Source organism: Echinops telfairi, unplaced genomic scaffold, assembly GCF_000313985.2.
Source record: "Echinops telfairi isolate 266 unplaced genomic scaffold, ASM31398v2 ScPeMD7_3533;HRSCAF=4204_1, whole genome shotgun sequence".
Lineage (NCBI taxonomy): Eukaryota > Metazoa > Chordata > Mammalia > Afrosoricida > Tenrecidae > Echinops > Echinops telfairi.
In genome coordinates, this window is record NW_022107432.1 from 23239524 (window position 1) to 23260797 (window position 21274).

A 21274-nucleotide genomic window follows, 5' to 3' on the forward strand; every position below is an offset into this window, starting at 1 on the left:
GGTAAAGAGTGAGCCCGGGAAGCCCACGGGCCGTTCTACCCTGTCCCATAGGGCCACCACGAGTGGTCATCGACTTGCTGGCAGAGTTTGTTTTTCTCCTTTCTTTGCTGAGGGTGTCCCATGTGACAGGCTGGGGCCTAGCGATGTCCTTGACACAGCTTTCTCACGGGCTAATTGTGCTGGCTAACTGTTGGAGAGTTCAGAGCCACTGAAGTCCTAGCTCCTCTCTGGCCAGGCTGAACGCTGCTGGTTCGGTCGGTCCTGGTCACACTGGATGGCCACTGAACACTTACCCTCTGTTCTGGGAAAAGCAGCCATTCCTCTTGGCAAAATCAAGACAATCACAGGTGCACGTTTTCCCAAATCTTTGGCTGTATTGCAATGGTTGTTTCACTTTGTTATCTCCAACTAAACATTCCCTAACCATGGATTAACAATATAGGTACTGACTGGTTTCTTTTAACAGTATTTATCCAACATAACAAAATAAACTGCAATTTGTTATACTTTTTTTTTACAAAACATTTTATAAATATTTTTACAAAATGTATACAAAGCAATTTCAAGTGAGACATACTATACAAATGAAGGTATTGAAGCAAAGAAAGCCCGTACCACACTGACGGTGGGTAACACGCCCTCCCTGGGGTCAAGTCAGGCTGCAAGGCCTCCCTCATCTAACAGTCTACCACGTTTCTTAGGGGCTAAAATAGTTCTTTTTCGTAATTGCCAGTTTAAAATTTGCTTTATCTTTAGGCAGTACGTAAGGACACAGAAAATCAAATGCTTCATAACAAATTCACGTTTCCACAACAACAGAAATGGGAGGGGGGAGGGGAGAGAAAAAAAGGATAAAAAAGAAAAGGAAGTGATTTTTGTTACTGAGTTACACGTCCTACACCTTAACTTTTGACTAATGAACCTGAACAACTGAATGCTGGCCATCGGGGGCGGACCTCGCTGGCCCTTCACCAGAGGGGGCTCCACAGGCGAGTTCTGACCCATGTGCACATTACCTAATCACAGGAGTAAAATACATTTCGAAATCTTCATTTGTCTTTATCTAGGATCGTTCCTCCATAGAAAGTAAACTTACATACAAGGACACGGAAATTTACAAGTTTCAGTTTGGTGAATTAGACTCTCCGTTTGCTAGAGTGGGTCTTAAACACCCATTCGGATGGAATACGGAGAAGCTGGGGGAGAAGGGGGGTGGCGGGGCAAGATGGTGTGTGTGTGTGTCTGGGGGGTGGGGTGATGAAGGTACATGAATCTTGTCTCTAAGAATTCCAGTGATTCGCAGTAATTCCATAACTCATCAGCAGCCTTCATAAAGGCTTCCAAGCATCAAGTTCCACAATGGGAAGAATTTGATCAGGACGGACCATCTTTTACGTCTTGCTAGGAATTAAGGGTGCATGAGACTTAAGAAGAGCCTATGACATCATGGGGGTTCCGGGCAGGTTACCCCAGGGCTGCCCAAACAGAAAGTCCCCCCTGGCAATACCAACTATCTTTCTGTTATGTTATAAACTAGGTGGTGGGGGAAACCCACAACGTGGACATTGGCACAAAAAGGGAAAACGGCAACCCTAGAATGGCCCAGTTTTTCCATTTCTCTTGGCTGGGGAAAGGGGAGAGGGGCCTTGCTTTGATGTCACCTGGCTGTCCCCTGGGGGCTTCTGTGTAGGGTGGGCAGGGTGGCAAGAGGGGTGTGTGTGTCTATGGTTGCTGTTGACTAATCAGAAGCCTCTCGGTCCATCACAGGCCAGTCTGGAAGGGACATGCCCACCATCATGACAAAGGGGGGGCGTCATCCCTGTGCTGGGCACAGTCAGGCAGCAGCAGAGCCTGGCTCTAGCATGTTGGCCTGGAGTCTAGCTGGTGCCCTCTAATGCCAGAGAGAGAGGCAGGGTGAGAGGGAGCGAGTGCCTGTACAAGGCAACCAAACCAACTGGGGTCTGCGCGCAGGTGGGTGTGCACATAAAACACCATTACGTCCACACGCGACCGCAGATGGCTACAGTGGCGTGGAGAATGAAAGGACTAACAGAAAGGGAGCGGCCTGGGGCAGGTGGTTGAGCAAGGGGAAAGGGAGAAGCTCCCTGCAAAGGAATATAAACAGATCCAGCCACCGGTGGTTCCCATGGAGGTGAAGACAGACCAGGACAGGGCCTGTCCTTTGACTCTCCAGGGGGACCTGGTTCTCCCCTCCACCACCCCCAAGTCCCCGGAGGCTCAGATCTTTCCTTGCAGTGGTGGGCTGGCTGGTGACCTTTGGTTTGTTTGTGTTGGGTTGCTGCCAGGTTGGGGGTGACTACTGTTCTCGGACAAGAAGCAGCATACACAAGGCCAAAGTCCTCTTGATGTTAAACTAAAAAAAAAATAATTAAAAATGACAATATTGTTTTCAAATGAAAGTGCTTTTGATGGTTGGTTACTTTTTTTGGTGGGAGAGGGCAGGCGGGAGAAAGCAAACCCGGCAACAGATAAAAACAGTGTACCACGGCATCTGTAGACAACGGCCAATGGAAAAATGCAAAAACTTGGGGTTTTGTTTGGATTTGTTCCCACTAGTTTACATATATATGCTTTTACATATATACATAGGAAAGTCCTGTGGCCTCTAGCGTGGCCTCCCCTACACACTGCCTGGTTCCCACTTTAAGTCATGTCGGGCACGCATATCCTAGCTGGGCGTCCTCCACCACAGCTCCGCTGAGCAGCGCGGAGACCTGCTCCGGGAGTATCAGGAAAGCACTTGACCATGAGCAGGGAAGCCTTGCTGGGCCTGACCCCCACGGCTGGCTTCTTACATCAGGGCTGCCCCTGACGTAGGACAGCCTCCACCTTCCTTCGAGGCGGGGCCAAGGTAAGTCTTCCCCGAAACAAAACAGAAAACCCAAGGACGGGTAAGGAAAAAAAAAACAACCACCATCCAAAATTTGGAGGTGCCGTGGGACACTCTCAAAAGCAGCTGCTCTCAGTCCTGTTCGACTCTCACTATTTAATACGTTTGTTCTTTTCCAATGACTTCTGATTGTCAGAATTTTGCCCGGGGACAACTATACTGTGAGCTCATTGAGTGCCAGTGTTGTTGTTTGTTAAATACTAAAGCAACAAACCAACGGATGCTTAAGCACTTCCGGAGCAGCTGACCTCATCGAGCCCCAGCCTGCTTCCCAACCAGGGTGGCTTTGTGACTCTCCCTGCGACCCCGTGCGTATTGCTTAGACGGAGAACGGGTGGAGATTAGCGAGGAGAATCTGGGACGAGAGAGCGAGCAGGCTGGAGACAGGAGACCGTTTCCATTGCTTTTGCCAGGGGAGAATGTAACTTGTCCGGGGCAGGGGTCTGCGGGTGGAGGGGGCGGTGGGGAGGGGAGGTTTGCTGCTATTAACACTCTAGGATACTATTTACAGCCGCTTCTAAAATGGAGTCCGTCTCTACAACGCCTTCGCTGTGGTCCGGGATGAACTTTTCCAGGCAGCTTTCCTGCAAAGCCATTGGCGAAAAGCTGGGGAACCCTAACTCCACGGAGCCGCCCATGGCAGGGTCGCTCTGAGGCGGCCTCCCGGCCTTCTTGAGCTCCAAGATGTTCTTAAATGTTGTTTCCAGACTCTTACTGAGCTGGAGGTCTGGCTGGGGCTCGCCTGACCCTTTCATGATGTCCGGGTGTAAAACTTCATTCTTTGGAGAATCCCTCAAAGTTTTGTCTTGGAAGGAATTGTGACATGCCCTCTCCAAGTGACACTCCGCAGAGCTCCTGGGGAGCTTGCTGTCAGGTCTGGACGGGGCTTTCCGGGGCCCATCGGGGCCTGGGGAGCCCTCCCCGACCTTTGGGAGGTCCCTGCGGCCAGCTTTCTCTTCGGAGGCACCCCGGGATGGGGCTAAGCTTGCTTTGTCAAATTTCAGTGCTCGGCCGTGGCAGTCTGTTTTTTTAGAAATGTTTCCTTCTGCGGAGACCACAATGTGATTAGGCACTAGATGAAATTGGTCATGATTTGGGGGTTCTGCCAGGCCAGGTTTGGCTCGGTCTCTGCTCTGGGCCTTGGTGGTCAGGTGTGAGGAGCTGGTCGCTTTACTGCCCTGCTGGTCACTCCTGCCAAACGGTGCTCTCTCGGGAGTGGCGTTGTCAAGTCTGAAGGAACAGCAGAAGTCAGCCTGGAAGCCGTCTGAAATGGGGAAACACACAGAACACGAATGAATGGCTGTGAGGAAGGGAAGAGGGAGGCCTGTCGAACAGCCGCTCAGGGGTCAGGTGAGGACACCTCTCCACCTGCCCACGCCTCAGGGTCGCTGCGTGTCTTGTACAGGAACCCTGAGAAACCCGGTGTCAGTCCCATTGCCTGGATCCTGCCCGGGGCAACCCATGAGAGTCAGGGGAGAACTGTGACCCACTGTGTTTGCAATGGCTGAGTTTTTGGAATAGATCACTGGGACTTACTTTCTTCTGAGGTGTGCCCAGGTGAACTTGAACCTCGAACCTTTTGGCTAGCAGCCAAGCACATTGACCGAATGCACTACCCAGGGTCTCACAATACCAAGAGGGTATCCTATGAAAGTCTCCACGGCTAGAGAGCTGCAGCCTCCAGGCCGGAGGCTGATCCCCTTCGAAGGGGTAGCCGCTGGGAAAACCAGATGGGTAAGAGGCCCCACTCAGACCTGTACTCTTGGTGCTATTTTTCAGTTATGATATATATATATTTTTAAACGAATGCTGTCTTTGAAAGACTGTGGGAGAAAGACGGGGCTTTCTACTCCTGTAAAGGGTTGCGGTCTCGGAAACTCACAGGGTCAGCGCTACCCTGTTCTACGGGGTCGCTGTGAGCTTGGTTTGGTTTTGACAGACTGTGGAAACAAATGGGGTGCTGGATCCGTCTGGTCCCTTCTTCACACTCTTGGGCGTGGGCACGGGGCTCTGGGGCATGAACACACACTTTCTTTGGGCATGGGGGCGTCAGCCCATTTGGACCCTGGCATAACCAGCTGTATTTGCTGGGAGCACAAACCGGATGGCCCACACGAATCCACCATGGGACCTGTGTGCTTGGCAGGGCAGGGGGCACGGAGAACCGAGTCAGGCTGCACAAGAGTGGGAGGGTGGCAAGAGCAGCGTGTGTGAGGATCTAGGGCCCGGGGAGTGGATGGTCAGAGAAAGGGCTCTCTCTGGAAGTAAGGGCAGTGAAATGGGGCTTGGATGATTCCTGTGAAATCACTCACAGAGGCTGTGTGGTGACTCTCAGTCCACGTGGACTCCCCACAACAGCTGGCTAGTCTTTTCTCCCAGGGGTCCCTGGTGGGTTTGAACCCCCGACCCCTCAGTGAGTGCTTAACCACTGCACCAGCAGAGCCCCTTACGTTGCTCTTGTTGTGCTGCCCCACTCCCAGACGGGACGGGGCGGACGAGAGTTGCTCCAGACATGCTTCCTGGCAGGAATCGTGGGTTTGAACAGACAAATGCTGAACACTGTACCACCAGGGCTCCTTATAGTAAGTGCCCAAGAAACAAAACAACACCACCACCAACATGAACAAAAACCAGACCCACTGCCACCTGCGGCCCTACAGGACAGAGTGGAACTGCTGCAGAGGGTCTTCAATCTTTACAGAAGCTGGCAGCCTCAGCTTTCTCCCATGGAGTGGCTGGTGGGCTCGAACCGCTGATCTTGTAGTGCGGCAGAATGCCTTCAGACTAAGTATAAGGATCATACTTGCTTTGGAAGTTTCCTGAGCTGTGTGTCCAGTGCAAGGCAAACACGTAATATTTAATTGTCAGAAAAGAGGTGTAGCAACAGGAAAGCAGAGCCCCAAAGCAGGGAACTACTTAGCTACGCTACTGAGTTACGAGACAGTTCGTAGCCAGGAGTTTGAACACACTACAGTACAGCAAGAGCTTCCCTGCATTGAAGGAAGGAAAACCGTGTGCTAAACCACATCTCGCATACGACACATGATCCTAACTGGTGATCACCTTAAGTGAGAGCCAGATGGAGGAAAACCTTAAATAAAAATATTTGCTTTATAGGAGGGATAAAATTTACATTCTTTGAATTGCTGTAATATTGCTTTACAAATACGTTTTAGATAACAAGGGTAAAATAATAGAAAATTCTTTTTTTTCCCCCCAAAGGCTCACTATGGATCAAATTTAAAATACATTTTTACTATATAAAATCAAATCTAAAATGTAGAAAATTGATGGGTTCAGAGAAAAGTATTTAAGTAAGACTTTACAATCCACTTGCTTGTGGGCCGGGACTGTGTTTTACTAATTTCACCCCCTAATATGCAGTCACTTGCTGTGTTTAATTGCCTGTGGGAAGTTTTGTTCTCGAAAAGGGGAGGAAGTGGAGAATTTGAAGTTTATAGTGGGGACAACATCCTAGCGCAGGCTAAGTGGAAGGCAGGCCCTGTCAGACAGCTCAGACAGCCCTCTGGGCTGGGGCTTCTCCCGCACAACTCCCACTTCACCTTCAGGGTTCAGACCCAATGGCTGGTTCCGACAACTCCTCCTCCCTGGAGCCCCTTCTCCCTGACAGAAGCTCACCCCAGCTTTCACTCTGGCGCATCTTACCGGGGTCTACGAGGGCCAGCCGCTTGTCCCGGGAAAGGGCAGCTCTCTCCTCCTGGTTGAACATCCTGTCAATCATCACCATCTCAGCAGACGGGTCGATCCGCTGCAGGGAGAGAGGCTGGTCATTTCGGGGGGCCTTTTATCCCATGAGCGTCAGATGCCTCCTGTCCCACGGGTTAAGCTTGACTGATCTGTCTAAGGAGACAAGGCATGCATCCCACAGGGACTGCTAGGTAGGGGGACTTTCACTGCTCTTCTCTACAGGCCCCCGGCCCGTGCTCTTCCTGAGGGAGAGAGGCTGACCATCTTGGACACCTTCCAGGGACGTTCCCTCGGTCCTATAGCCATGATGAATCGGAAGTGGCTCGAAGGCAGTGGATACTTAACAAGATAGCTTGACATCCTTCCACCAGGATGACCTTTCCCACCTCACATTCTAGAACAACTAAAAACAAGCCCACTGTGAGCTCTGTCAGGGTGACGGCCATGCAGACCCCCTGGGGCAGTTCTGTCCTGCCACGAAGGGTCAGCGTGAGTTGGAATTGCCTCCATGTCAATAAGGTTAGTTTCAATCCTTGTAGCAGACACGGAAGCCGACTGCCACACCAGTTCCTCCAGGAGTGGCTGGTGGGTTTGAACTGCCAACCTTTTGGTGCGACAGAGCACAGCTGAGCCACCAGGGCTGCTAGATGGAGTTACATTTTATTTTACCCTGAATTCCCTCAAAGCCAGCTTGTCCTGGACAGAATCAAATCTTACTATCGATGTCTGGGCCTTGTTTAATATGAAAATTCATGGCAGACAGAAAATAAGCTGGCCAAGTCTGGTCCTTTGTTCAGAAGCGATGGAACCGCTCTTCGTTGCCACGGAGTGGACTGTTTTACGGGGGCTGTGATGCAAACAGAGGCAGGGCACCAGGCCTTTTCTGCTGCAGCACCATCGCGTGGGTTTCAGTCAACAAGCCCGGGGTTATGGCTGAGGTCAAAGGATTTGCACAAGCCCTGGTAGCATGGCAGTTATGTGTTTGGCTGTTCGAAAGCACTAGCCTCCTCCTCGGGCCAAAGATGAGGCTGTGTGCTCACGTCAAGAGTTACCCTCTTCCAAACCGAAAGGAGCAGCTCTACCCACCCGACAGGGTTTCTCTGGACTTGACCGTGGTGAATGGAGGGACTTATTACAAACGACAGAGCTAGTCTGCTTTCTATGTATCAGAGTGTGGTTTCAGAAAAGGTCGTCAATATGAGACTACTTCCGATTCTGGAGGCCTGGTTTTAAGTAAATGTGTAAGTAAATACACCCCCAGCCCCACACAAATAGATAGGAGGAGGCTTAAAAATGTCATGGGGAAGTGAAATGAAAAGGTAATGGAATTTTCCCACGGACACTCTGAAGCCCTCTCCACAGGCTCTGCCTCAGTGGAGGCAGCTGACCTGGGACTGGAAATATTCAAGGGGGAAAAAAAAGGCAACGAAGTGGCCAAAGCCATCCTGGGACAGCTCAGAGGGCACATCAAGAGCTGTTTACACACCATTTACTGGGCATTAGGTGTTACCGGTAACGGAGAGATGATTTAAAGTGCATATGAGGATGTACACAGGCTTTGTGTACATACTGCACCATTTTATAAGCAGGGGCTTCAAACAATGTTCATAACAAAAAAATGACATTTTCCCAAGAATGTCTTGAAGCCCCCTCGTATATACACACACAGACCTGCTTGCACAACACTGTGTATATTAGTCTACTCCACGAATCTCCCAAAGACACATGTTCAAGCTTAATCCCAAATTGTAAGAGACCAGCTCAGTACAAGTTACAATCATGCAAGTCAAGGCCTGAATGATTTCAGCACTGCTTACAGAAGCCTCAGACCGGGCTTAGTCTTCTGATCATTTCCCGAGACAACGCGCTGTGGACAGGTGCGCGTGCTGGGATCAGAGAGAGGCGGTCCTTGCAAAGCTCTGTTTGTTCATCTACTAAAGCCATCCACCGGTCCCTGCTGAGAGGCGGCAGGGAGCATCAGTGCTGGGGCGGGCTCTGTACCCTAGCTCTGTCCATTCTTTTGCCTACTAGGACTCCTATCCCCTTGGTGAGTTATCTGACCTAATCCAGCCACGGTCCCGCAGTCCCTGTCTCACAGGGACCTCGTGCATGATGGTACAAGATGCTGCCTGGTCCTGCAGCATCCCCACAATCGGCTGTAGATGGGTCAATTACGATCCAAAAGGTTTTCATTGGCTGATATTCAGAAGCAGCCAGCCAGCCCTTTCTCCCGAGTGTGTCTTAGTTACAAAGCTCCAGGAGACCCGCTCAGCACCAGCCCCCACGGAGGGGTGGGCGGCGGCGGCGGTAGCGCATGGGGCACTTGGCTGGATCTAAATCCCCGCTTCCTACAGGCAGACAAGAATTCTACCACGGGCCCACCAAAGCTTTTCTCATTTATTAAGCATGAACACAGCATACTGGGATCGACTGTGTAACGACGTGCAGCCACTGTTAGCTGCCACAGGTAGTAGTAACAAACAACGGTCATCTTTTTCTAGTTTTAAACCTCTGTGCTTTCTAAACTACGTTTGCATGATAAGATTTGGAGAACTTCTTCTTTACCATGGCATCTTCCAGGAGGAGACATCTGTACTTGTTGAGCATTGCTTGGGTCCTTTTGAGCAGCTGAGTGGCAACGGTTTCAAATTCATTGTCCACTGGAGGAGAGAGAGCAAGAGGAAGAAAGAAAATGTAAGAGAGTATCAATCACCCCCAGTGTGGTCTCTTATTTCTTAGGACCGAAGTGCGTTCCTCTTCCAAGTATGGTAATGAAAAATTAAGAACAAAGCAAAACAAACCTCATTGCCCGAGTCAGGTCTGACTCAAAGCCACCTTACAGGCAGAGTGGAACTAGCTGCCTGTGTAGGTGTCTGAGACTGTAGCTCTTTATGGAAGTAGAAAGCCTCATTTTTCTCCGCTGGAGCAGCTGGTGGTTTCGAATTGCTGACCCTCTGGTTTTTAGCCCAGTGTGTACCCCACTATGCCACCAGGGCTCCTTACATCTAATCAAAGCACCCAGTGTTCAAACCTGGCTTTTCTCTCTGCCCACTGGTATGTAGCCACAGAAACAGCAATACGAGCCTGCTTTACCTTTAATAGGAAGCCCGAACACTAGAACACATAGTTTCGAGACTACACAACGTTTTTCAATATATTTAAACCACTGAATTAAATTATATGTGAATTATAGGCAAAATAACACCCTAAAAAATAAACACAGCATGTGAAAGAAAACAGTGGCACAGGTTCCCGCATCACACATCCATGACAAGAAGAGGGCTCCTGGTGCAGGCCGCCTAACCCTGCATGTCCTGACCATGCGCAAAACCCAAACAGCTACAACCCAACCAAACAGCTACAACCGTGGAGCATGGCCTCGGCTGGGCAGGCGGCATGACGTAGACACAAGCGGCTCTTGACACCTCGCCTATCATGGTCCTGTATTCTGTCCTGTCTGCCCAGCCCCAAAGGTCTCATATGTCCTCATTCACTCTTCTGAGCATACTCGCACCCCATATTCAAGGCTGGACCATAGGCCTGCTGCCTGGACCCCCTAGGGAGGGAGATAGTGGCTGAGGCAGCCTAGTGACCTCAGAGATCAGAGACCCCCCAGACTGGGGGACAAGCTGGTGACAGCTGAGGAAGGGTCACTCCCAGCACTGGATGGGAGGAAGGGTGAACTGAGCTTGGGCAGGGCCCACCAAGAAGGGGCTAAATTTGGGGTTGGCACCAAGGGCCCTAATACACCTTAACTTTTACGCTGAGTTCTCCAGAGACAGCATGCTCTGGCTGGCTCACATCAGACCCTTGGGGGATCCTTTGGGGGTTAAAACATTACATTTTTTATTCGATGTTTTTTAAAACATTAAATTAAATTTACTTAATTCAGTGTTTTCCAAAGTGGGTGATACCATTCCTTAGGGAGTGCTGGAAGGATGTGTGTGTGGGGGGGGGGCTGCAAAAGCAGACTCCAATATTCTATCCTGGAGATGAGCTACAGGATACGTTTTTAATTGTGGGGCTGGGGGAGAGGGTGCTGAGTAATTTTTTTCTGAAAAAATACATCTGATTTAATTGGTAAAGCTGGCAGTAACCGCTCAGGGCAGGCTTAAGGCCAGAGCTGTGTCTACATTGCTCTGCAGGGTACCCAGTCCAGAGGCACCCTACCTGTATCCAGCAGTCCACAAAGGCTTTGGATTTATGACTCCACAAGAGGCACCCTGGTGGCGTAATGGTTACACATTGGGCTGCTAACCACAAGGTTACCAGTTTGAAACCACCAGCTCATCTTTGGGAGAAAGAGGAGTCTTTCTACACCCATAAAAGTAACAGTCTGGGAAATCCACAGGGGCAGATCTACCGGGATGTACTCAAAAAACCCCCGGAAAAAAACTCCTTCCATTTCCCCCCTGGGGGAGCATCCAGCAACTCGCTCTGAGTTAGTGCACCCAGTGGCATCGCCTGGGAAGGTTCTCTCTGGTCACAGTGAAATTTTTTCGTAAAAGCAGTTTCTCTTGAACCTTGTTCTTTGTGATGGCCGATTTAAGAAGAGCATTCAGTTGTGAAAGCCTGTTTCCTGCTCAGGAAAAAGAAACTGTTGCCACAGAAACTGCTATGATGTGGAACACAGCTTACAAGAACAGTGCTTTCGGAAACGCTCACGTGTACGAGTGGTTTTTCTCATTTCAAAATGGTGAAATGCTGACGGGTGACAAACCCCATTCTGGACGCCTGTCACCCTTTTGAACAGACAGGTGAAAATGTTGATAAACTTCATGCCCTTGTGCTTGAAGACGCTGACGGACCACTGACGTTATCTGAGGATGACTACCCTGGGGAAGTTATCTGGACTATCTTGGAGCTCTGTTCATCTGATTTTAATGGAAGATTGGGGAATGAGCAGGCTTTCTGTGAAATGTGTGCCCTGGGTCGACTGGAAAATGCCGGGCTTTGAAAGGACAGCTCCGAAGGGACCCAGACTTCTTTCCCAAGGTCCTTCCACAGCGCTGTTTTTATGACCCCAAACCAAACATCCGTCAAGCCAGTGGAAGACGCCATCGTCACTTCACTTCGCGCCCCCCCACCCCCAAAGCTCGTCAAGTGAAATCAAAGATCAAGACGATGCTCATTTGTTTTCTGATGTGAGGGGATAGTGCATTTGGAGTTCATCCCACCAGGTCAGACTGTTAATCAAGCTTTCTATTTAGAGGCTCTGAGAGGACTACGTTAACAGTGAGCGACAAAAAGGCCTGACTTGTGACAGATGGGGGACTGGTTTTGCCATCAGGACAATGCACCTGCTCACCCAGCCATCTCAGTGTGCCAGTCTTTTTGCAAAACAAGCAAACAAACCCCCCAAACCAAAAAAACAGCGTGCCTCTCTTGTACCTGACCACTGACCTCGCTTTGTGTGACTTCTTTTTGTTTCCGCAAATGAAGACGGGCATGAAAGGACAGCCATTTGACGTGTAGAAGGTGAAGAAAAAACGGAGGTGCTGCCAGCCATCCAAACAGAGGAGTTTGAAAATTGTTTCCAAGAATGGAATCATAGATTTGACAAGCGAATTAAGTGTAATGGAGAGTACTGTCAAGGGGAGAAGCTTGTTTTGTAAAAAATTTACATACGTAGCTTTGCAAAAGAACTTCCAGGTTTTTTGGGGTACCCCTCGTCCTTTGCTCTATAGGGCTGCTATGAGCCAGCACTGAGCGTCAAGAAGAGGCTCCGGCATTTCAGTACCCCTTCACAGAACACCGAGTGGGTCACGATGTTAACTGTGGGCTGGACAGGTGAGTGAATTGGGAACAAGTCAGGTCTGTGATCAAAGAATAAGATTACGCTGGCGACCGTGTGGGGCTGTGTGGCTCGGCTCATCTGTGGGAGCAACAGAGCTGGGCCTGCCCAGGGCACACCTGCCTACCTTTCCTCAGGTCCTCCTCGGTGGGCGTGGAACCCTGGCAGACGTGGAAGGAGAGCAGCCTCTGCACAGCGTCGTTCAGGGATCGGAACCGACTCTTGTCGGGGGTCACGGCCTGGGCTCGGTCCCTCTGTAACTGCTGGAGCATGCTTTGAGAGAGAGAACGCCCCATCAGTGCAGTCATGGGAGGAAAGCTTGCATGAAGAACATGAGGTGACCCCAGGTGGTCTCGTCCAGACGGAGCAGGTCTGACCATCTCCACAGGGGACCCCAACTCTGGCCTCACAAGCAGTGCCCCTCCCATCATTCAAGTGTGGGGGGTTCGCATATGCCCTGGCGGCCTGAACCTGCACTTCCGCTTCAGTTCTCAAAGTCAAGCGTTTATTAAACCTTGCTCCTCCCCCAGAGCCTCGAGGCCACTCAAAGGATTTCTGGTAGATGTGCGAAGACAGAGAACTCTCCTCCTTAGGAACAAAAGAGCAAATGGTAGGCTCCAACGATATCCCAGAAATCTATAAAAATAAACTTGGAAAAGAATTTCAAAGTCCATTGTTACAACCGACTTTGAGGGATAAGGTAGCTATGGGAGGTCACGGGCCCATAAACGTCCAACATTAATTCAAAGGTACTCACAAAGCTCCTTTAGTTAGTTGTTTTGCAGCCGGTCTTTTCTGTCCTCCCGTGTGACTGTCCACCTACGGCCAAAGGACACCTCTTATTATTCCCTTTCATAAAAGCAGAACAGTTTACCCAGAAAGGTCACTCTGTTCTCAGCGACCTATCTAGAGCTATTACAATAAAACTGCCAACCTGGCCTTCTTACACATAAAGAAGAGTCCCTGGAGCCCAAGCCGTGTGCACTGTGTCAAATGATATAGCGCTGCCCGCTCCTTGGGGGTCAGCGTGTGCTTTAAGTCGCGAATCCCTAGCCCCCTCTACAAATGTGGAGTCATATTTCTGAAGAGAGAGATTTGTGGGCACCAACTCCACCGCCTCTGACAAAGCAAAGATGCACTTGGATCGTCTTCTCCATGGAAAATAAAGCAGCAGACGCTGGGAGTTCCCACTGCACACCGTGGACGTCAGCGATCTGTACGGTATCCCTCTTTGTTTCCCTTTCTTCTGTGCTGCCGTTAGGTATATACACAGCAAACCCCACAGCAATCCCGCTGCTTCCTCCGTGTGCACTGACCCTGGGGACAGCCTGGGAGCCGTGCAGGCCCGCTCACGCGCCTTCTCAGAGCCGTTCCTTCCTCATGGTCAGAAGCCCGCAGACCCCGAGGTCCCTGCCGACCCTTCCGAGCTGTGGCTAGTGGGGCCCTTTCTCAGACATCACGTCAAGGCAACAAGCATGTCTGACATCCAAACCCTGACAACTGGACCAGAGCCTTTGCTGGGTTTTCCAGGCTGGCCCAAACCTAAACCAGTTTTACGGCACTACAAAGGGGCACATTTTTAATGATGAAATGGGGACTTTTCTCAGCAGAGAGCAGACCTTTACTCTTGGGTTTTCAGACCAGTGGCCGCCTGAAGTGGTTTGAGGTTGACATTTACAATGTTGGGTCGGTATTTCTAGATGCCCCGGCAGAAAACCACAGATCTCAGCAGAACTAAGAAGAGCCCATCCATCACACCTGTGGTCACGAGCTAGCTACTGCTTTCAATGAGCAACGCTAAGCTTGAGTGTCGATTATCTGTTGGCTGCTGGTATATCATGTACTGACCAGTGAGGAATCGCATTCTAAACATGTCAGACATGAGTGGCCACATGTGTCCCACTAGTGCTCACCAGGCCTAGCCCCTGGGAAGGATTTTCCAGGACCACGCTCCCAGCACTGGGCTCGCGAGGCACGTGACACCACACGGAAACCACCGAGCAGAAGGTGACACGCCTGTGTTTTCATTTGATGACATTAAAACATTACCCAAGAGTCTCCCACCTGCACAGTTGGGTGGCCAGGAGACGATCCGACTACTTTTTCCTGCTGCGGCTGTGTGGTGCCTAAGGATGCCGGCAACCCTTTGCTTCCAGAATCCTGCCCTATTGGAATGGACACAAGGCATCGATCAGCAGGAGCAGTGCAGCAGGCCCCGCGCAGACAGTCCGGTTTCTTTACGGTGGAGGCTGGCCATGGGGGAGAGGCGCAGGGAAGCGCATTTCTGCACAGGCTCTGGAGACACAGCTACAGGCCTCTGTGGGGCAGCTCTACTCTGTTCTGCAGGGTCGCCTGGAGTTAGAACGGACTGGATGGCGATGGGTTTGATTTAGACAGGAATCACATGCTCTCTTCGGTCATCGGAGGAGCTAGCTCTGGGGGAGCTGGTGGGTAAGTGCTGGGACTGCGAACCGTAGAAGGTCGGCGGTTTAAACCCACCGGTTGCTACCTGGGAGAAAGATGAGGCTGCCTGCCCCCTGGTCAAGATTTACAGCCTCAGAAACGGCAGACAGGTTATTTTGGTCCGAATGGACTTGGTGGCGGCGGGTTTGAATAGTCTGAAAAGACGGCCCCAGTCCAGTCACTCAGCTATTCCCACATGACCTCAAAATGCTCAGAATTTGTGGCAAGAGGGGGCCACGGGGTGGGCCGACTTGGCTGGCTCCTGCTTTTGTCTTTTTCAGCACTTACTGAGGGGGGACCACCTTAGGAAGAAAGGGTTTTTCAGCCAGGGGGAGGGAGGTGGGCCTCTGAATATCCAGGTCCAGAGCACCGTGAGGATAATGGCAGCGTTCACTGGGTGAGCTTTTTGTCTTTCTCAGTGGTCTATAGAATGAGAGCACAGCTGACACCCAATCTTAGTGCCCCTGCCACAAGGGGCAGTGTCTGCGAGGAGGCGAGGGCAGGAGAGACGGGGCCCGTGGGCACGGGGAGGACAGCGGCGGCCCAGGCTGCTGACCTGGCAGTGCTGTGCTTAGGAGGCCGGGGATCTGCGCTGGCCTCAGGCCTTCTGCCGTCTTGGATGCTGCGATGGGGGATGTCTGGGTCAATGCTTTTTTCTGAGCCTGTGCAAAATATTACCAAGAGGGAAAACGTTAAGTTCACGGTGAAAAGCTAGAGGCACTTAATAAGTCGGCCAAGCCTCTGCCTGCCTGTCTAGCATTAACCTGCGGGAGGCTGCAAACCCAAACAAGATCGGCGGTTTTAACAGAGGAGTCGCCCGTCAAGTCCAGAGCACGGCCGTGCAGGGCCTGGGGCTCTGGAAGCACGCGGAATGTTCCTGAGCCCGGTCAGTGGGGATGCTGTTTCTCGCCCCGGCTGCTGTGAATGGGGGTGGGCAAGAAGCAGAGGCTGAGCTGGTCCCCCCGCCCCCCAGTCTCTCTCCAGGTAATGCTATCCTCACACCTCCTGGGATTAAGAAGCTGACAGGTGACAGTTAGCGCTTGGCTGCTGTCCCAAGGGCTGGCAGCAGGAACATAGGCAGCAGCTCCTGGGAGAAAAGCCCTGACAACCTGCCCCCGTAAGACGACAGCCAGCTGGCCAAGAAAACCCTCAGGGTTAGTCGTACTCTAGCCCCGGGCGCCATGGCGACTCGGACACAACTCGATGGCATGCAACGGCAACGGGATTTCCGGCCCTCGGGGTCCTGCAGGGGGCTGACAGCTGCCGGTCACCCAGTCCCGGTCCACGGGGCCAACCCCGGAGCTCACTGCCAATACGCTAACGCACTTGTCATCCCTGCCGTCTGGTCCGTTTCCAGTCTGCATCATGTCACCACCAGGTGGCATGGAACCCGGAAAGGTGAACTCAATGTCCTGTTGTAAGAAAAACCATCTGGAAAGGCCGTTGCTGTGAGCTGGCTCTGATTCCCAGGACCATGCGCTGCCCTGCGCGAAACAGAACGACCAGCACCATTGTCCAAATGGTGAGGGCGTCTTTACTACAGGTCAGACGGGCCGGATGGGGGTCAAACATGAACAAGCTCCTTTTAGCTTTAAAAAGAGTCTGTTTTAGTTATCTGTACAATACCTCTGAAGCAGGACAGGGCTTTCAAACCATCTTTAATGCTCAAGCCTCTATGTCACGGTTCTCAACCTGTGGGTTGCGACCCCCTTGGTGGTTGACCAACCCTTTCACAGGGGTCGCCTGATTCATAACAGCAGCAAAATGACAGTGATGAAGTAGTAACAAAAATCATGTTATGGGGGGGGGTCACCACCACATGAAGAACTGTGTGAAAGGGTTGAGGCATTAGGAAGGTTGACAACCACTGCTCTAGGTGATCATTAAGGAAGCCTGGTGGTGTAGTGTTACATGTTGGGATGCTAACCGCAAGGTCGGCAGTTCAAAACCACCAGCTGCTCCAAAGGAGAAAGATGGGGCTGTCTACTCCCGTGAAGAGTTAGTCTCACAGGGGCAGTTCTACCTTTCCTAGGGTGTGGTTAGGCGTCGTCCGTGATGACCATTTTATAAGACAGGGCTTTTTAACCTTTGTGTGTGTGACGTGTGTGAAAGTTTACAGAGCAAACTGGTTTTCCATTCAATTCAACCACTTTTATTGGTGACATAGATTGCAATCCCCGTAAAGCCATCTTCTCGCTTTATTTTTCACATTTTTTCCTTATTTTTATACTATTTTTCTTCACATGTCTTACACATTCCAATATATCCACTCACATGTAACTCTGTTGCTCCTCTTGTGACTTCTTCTCTGTGCTTACTGTCCATCTGTCCTTTCCTACCTCCCTGCCTCCTGAGCAGAAGCTGCCCTTTGACCACAGCCAGTCGGTTGCCTTAGGGAGTGTTATCTCCCCGTGGTTATTGCTTACCTGATGGGTCTGTCTATAGCTTGGCTGAAAGTGAAGCCCCAGGGCTGCCTTGAAAGGTTACAAGGTAAGGAAGGGCCACTGTCTACCCGTCTCTCTCAGACCAGCACACCTGGGTTTTAAATTTATTTTATTTTTCTGATTTTAAGTTTTGTTCTACATTTCTTCCCACTCTCTCCTCCAGGACCTTCAGATGTGATCCCTGTCCGAGCAGTGGGCAGTGGTGGCTGGGCACCATCTAGCTCTCTTGGTCTCGTGGTCCATTACTGCTTGGAGCTAATTGTTTCCATGCATTTTTAGTTTTTTACTCCTCTTTGCTCCACGCGAGGCGAGACCAAGAGTTGCATCTTAGCGAGCCACTCACAGCTTTCCTGACCCGGCTGCTCCCCTCACCAAGGGGGGGTAGAACATAGTCTTTATGGCCTAGGTTATAGCAGCTGGCCTTGGTGTCCCCTTAACTCAGCCGTTCTCAACCTGTGGGTCGCAACCCCTTTGGGGGTCCAACGACCCTTTCACAGGGGTCGCCCGATTCCTAACAGTAGCAAAATGACAGTGATGAAGTAGCAACGAAAATCATGTATGGTTGGGGGTCACCACCCCATGAGGACCTGTGTGAAAGGGTCTCAGCATGAGGGAGGTTGAGAACCGCTGTCTTAACCTATGATCCTGAGCCTCCGGCCCAGTGCTCAAGGCTTTCCTTATGGTTTAGAAGTTTTCAGAATGTCCCCTCTAGGCGCTACTACCTCCACGGTTTTGTCTTCATGTTTTGGGTCGCATTGGTGGATCCAGACTTTAGTGTAACCATCTCCACTTACACTGTGACCTTAACTCAACGCACTGCTCCCCCACCCCCACCCCCGCCGCCCCCCAGGGGCTGCCTCACACAGACCGCAGCGGTGGCCAAGCACTGGCTCACAGGCCACGCTAGCACTTCTGTTCTGAGCAGCGCGTTATTTTTCCTAATATGAAAATGGAGAAGAATTTGATATTCTTAAAAAAAGAGAGGAGGCTGGAGGAGAGCCCTGGCGAGTGGGAATGGCCACCTCGCGCATCAGGCCAGCCGCGTGCGTGACAGCGAAGAGCGCCGTAGGCCGTGCCACCATGTGCTAGAGTAAGGGGACAGCCTCTCCCCGGAAGCAGACCTCACGCTCCTCCTCTAGGGGAGATCTTGGCACACAGACACCGGGTGTGGAGACGCCTGACCACAAACACTTCCGGGGATGAACACCAAGGGCCAGCGCCCGTGAAGCAGACGCTCGGAGGAAGGGAGCTGAGACCCGCAGGGCTTCCTGCACAGCACACCGCCGTGGGCTGAGGCCCCAGGTAACAAACAGATCACCAGAATCGGCACGTTCAAGTGCCCAGTCCTCATAACCACGTTGCCATATTCGGGGGATTTCTTTCCATGTGCCTGGGTCACACGAAACACTCATTGTTCTTGCACCCACCTTATTTTACGACAAAAATGGCCTTACCCAGGCTGACCTCTCACCTCCGTGGCCTAGAACGATCCCTGGCTTTCAAGCAAATCAAGCGAAGCCCTTGCACACAGACAGTGAGTGGGACGAGGTGCAAGGACAAGGCGACGGTAAAGGTCAGGAGAGAGTTGAGCTGTCAGGGAGAGGGCGGGCCGGGCCCCTGAAGGGACAAGCAGAGGAGCCTTTGGGCGGGTGGCTGGCAGGAAGCTGTTTCTGGAGCCAAGTGGTGGCGACCGGGCATCTGTCTGTTTGAAAGGTACCTGTTACCTTCACACAGGTTTCAGGTCGTTTTCTAAGTGTGTTCTAGTTCTCAGCACAGAGGATTTAATACAACAAAACAAACAAATAAAACCGTCCTGGAACAATCTAAGTTAACATCCAAGTGTGAACATTTGCCCTCAGGTGACACTGCCAGAGGAGGTGACAACAAAATGACTGTCAATAGCGCTTCTGTGCGTTTCAGTCAGAGTTTACTGCTTTTGACGACTATATCCCGGCGACTAGTTATAAGAATCACACCATTTCTCCGAAGTCCAGCTGATATTATCAACATGTCCACAAGGCTACAAGGCTCTGCTCGCTCACGGCCGGGTGCACTGGCTCAGCGCGTCACTCAGGATCACCAGCACAGGGCGGCTCTGAGCCCACGATCCCACCCGCTCGGGGACCAGCAGGCCTGGCCTGGTTGCTGCCGGTGCTTGTGAATTCAGATTCTGTTCAATTTTCTGGTGTTTAGCTACAGTATTGTGTTAGGTAGTCTTTGCGAATTGATATAAGTAGTGTTTTGGAGAATGACGTAGTCATTAAAGGAACAGAAGGAACAAATTTAAAAAAGACGACTGCTTGATTACTGATGCGATAAGCCAATATGGAGAGATTGTCTAAAACAACCTTGTTAACAGTAGTCATACAACCTAATAAATATGACATTTAAGCGATGTATCCCTGCATCGATCACCTATACGTCTGTTACTGAGTGATCATCAGCATCACTAAGGACGCTGCAGAAATCAAGTCTTGAGTTGCACAATTGCAGGAAGCACCAAAGAAAGAACACACAGAACAAGGAGTACGAGGAGGAAGAAGAAGAAGAAGACGTCCTAAAACTGTTGTGGTGACGACGGGTACGGCTCTTCTTCATGGGGCTGAACTACTGGATTGTACGGTAAGTGAGCGATGTGCCAATAAACTGTTAAGGAAAGAAAGAAAAGGTGGAAGTGCCACGGCTAGGCTTTACAATTGTCAGTAACATTCTTACTTTGTCACTTGGTCAACGATGTAAGACTGAAAGGTCGACACCCTAAACACACAAACGAGGAACTGAGGAGGGCACCGGATCGCGCTCGTGGGTGCCAACAGTGGGGATGAAGGTGGTGCCCTGTGCACATGGAACCAGGGTCTCGCAAGAAGTCGGACAAAACTGTTTGATGGAAACCTAACTCCATGCAAACTGTCACACCTAAAGCACAATAGAGTATTTTCTAGAAGTTAAAAAAAAGTACACAGAGTCACTGTGCCAAAAAAGAACTCATTGACACTCCACTGTTTCAGGAGGGAGCATCTGAGCAAGAGCGGATGGTGCCGAAGGAAGAAGTCCAAGCTGCGCCGCAAGCAGGAGGCAAAAACAAGGCTCCAGGAATTGATGGAGCACCAACTGAAATGTCTCAGCAGGCGATGAAGCCCTGGAAGCATCTACTCGTCTACGCCAGGAGCAGCTACTTGGCCAACTGGCTGGAAGAGATCCGTGTTTGTAGCCACTCCAAAGAGTGGGTCACCTGACCCAAAAGACATGCACAGTTATCGAACGGTATCATTAATATCACATGCAGATAAAATGTTGCTGAGGATCATCCATCAACAGCTGCAGCAGTACGTTGACAGGGAGCTGCCAGGGCTGCAGGGCAATTCAGACGAGGACATGGAACAAGGGACATCATTACTGACATCAGATGGATCTGGGCTCAAAGCAGAGAGTACCAGAAAGATGTTTGTGTTTTAATGATGATATCAAAGCATTTGACTGTGTGGATCGTAACAAACTATGGACAGCCTTGAGAAGAATGACAATTCCAGACACGCCATTGCGCATGTGCAGACCCTGTGCACAGATCAAGACGCAGGTACCTCATGATTTAAAGTCGGGAATGGTGTGCAGCAAGGTTGTAGCCTCTCACCACATTTACTCAATCAGAGAAGCTGGACTCGATGCCGAATTCGGGATCGGCATGGGAGGAAGGCTGACTAACACCTGTGATACGCAGAGAACACAGCCCTGCTTGCTGAAACTGCGGAGGACTTGAAACACGTGCTCATGAAGATCCTGCAGCCTTCGGTATGGATTACAACTCAGTGTGAAAAAGACCGAAATCCCCACAACTGGACCAAAAGGTGAAATCATGACAAATGGCGAAAAGGTGGAAGTTGTCAGGGATCTTGTCCTGCTGGGATCCACAATCAATGCTCACGGAAGCAGCAGAAGACAGTGCACGGGGTAAGT

The 21274-nt window shown here is 50.9% G+C and overlaps 1 protein-coding gene across 1 annotated transcript in view; it reads right to left on the reverse strand.

Moving 5' to 3' along the window:
• Positions 1-3357: 3357 nt before the first annotated feature.
• The window catches only part of BICRAL (BICRA like chromatin remodeling complex associated protein), a 33543-nt gene continuing 15626 nt past the window's right edge, over positions 3358-21274 (reverse strand). Inside the window, exons 5-11 of the mRNA XM_004710767.2 lie at positions 15433-15538; positions 14478-14578; positions 13171-13232; positions 12541-12686; positions 9185-9279; positions 6578-6680; positions 3358-4175 (exon numbers count right to left, since the gene is read on the reverse strand). Coding sequence (XP_004710824.1) covers positions 3397-4175; positions 6578-6680; positions 9185-9279; positions 12541-12686; positions 13171-13232; positions 14478-14578; positions 15433-15538 — 1392 coding nt within the window. The 3' untranslated portion in view covers positions 3358-3396. The remainder of the gene's footprint in view (positions 4176-6577; positions 6681-9184; positions 9280-12540; positions 12687-13170; positions 13233-14477; positions 14579-15432; positions 15539-21274) is intronic.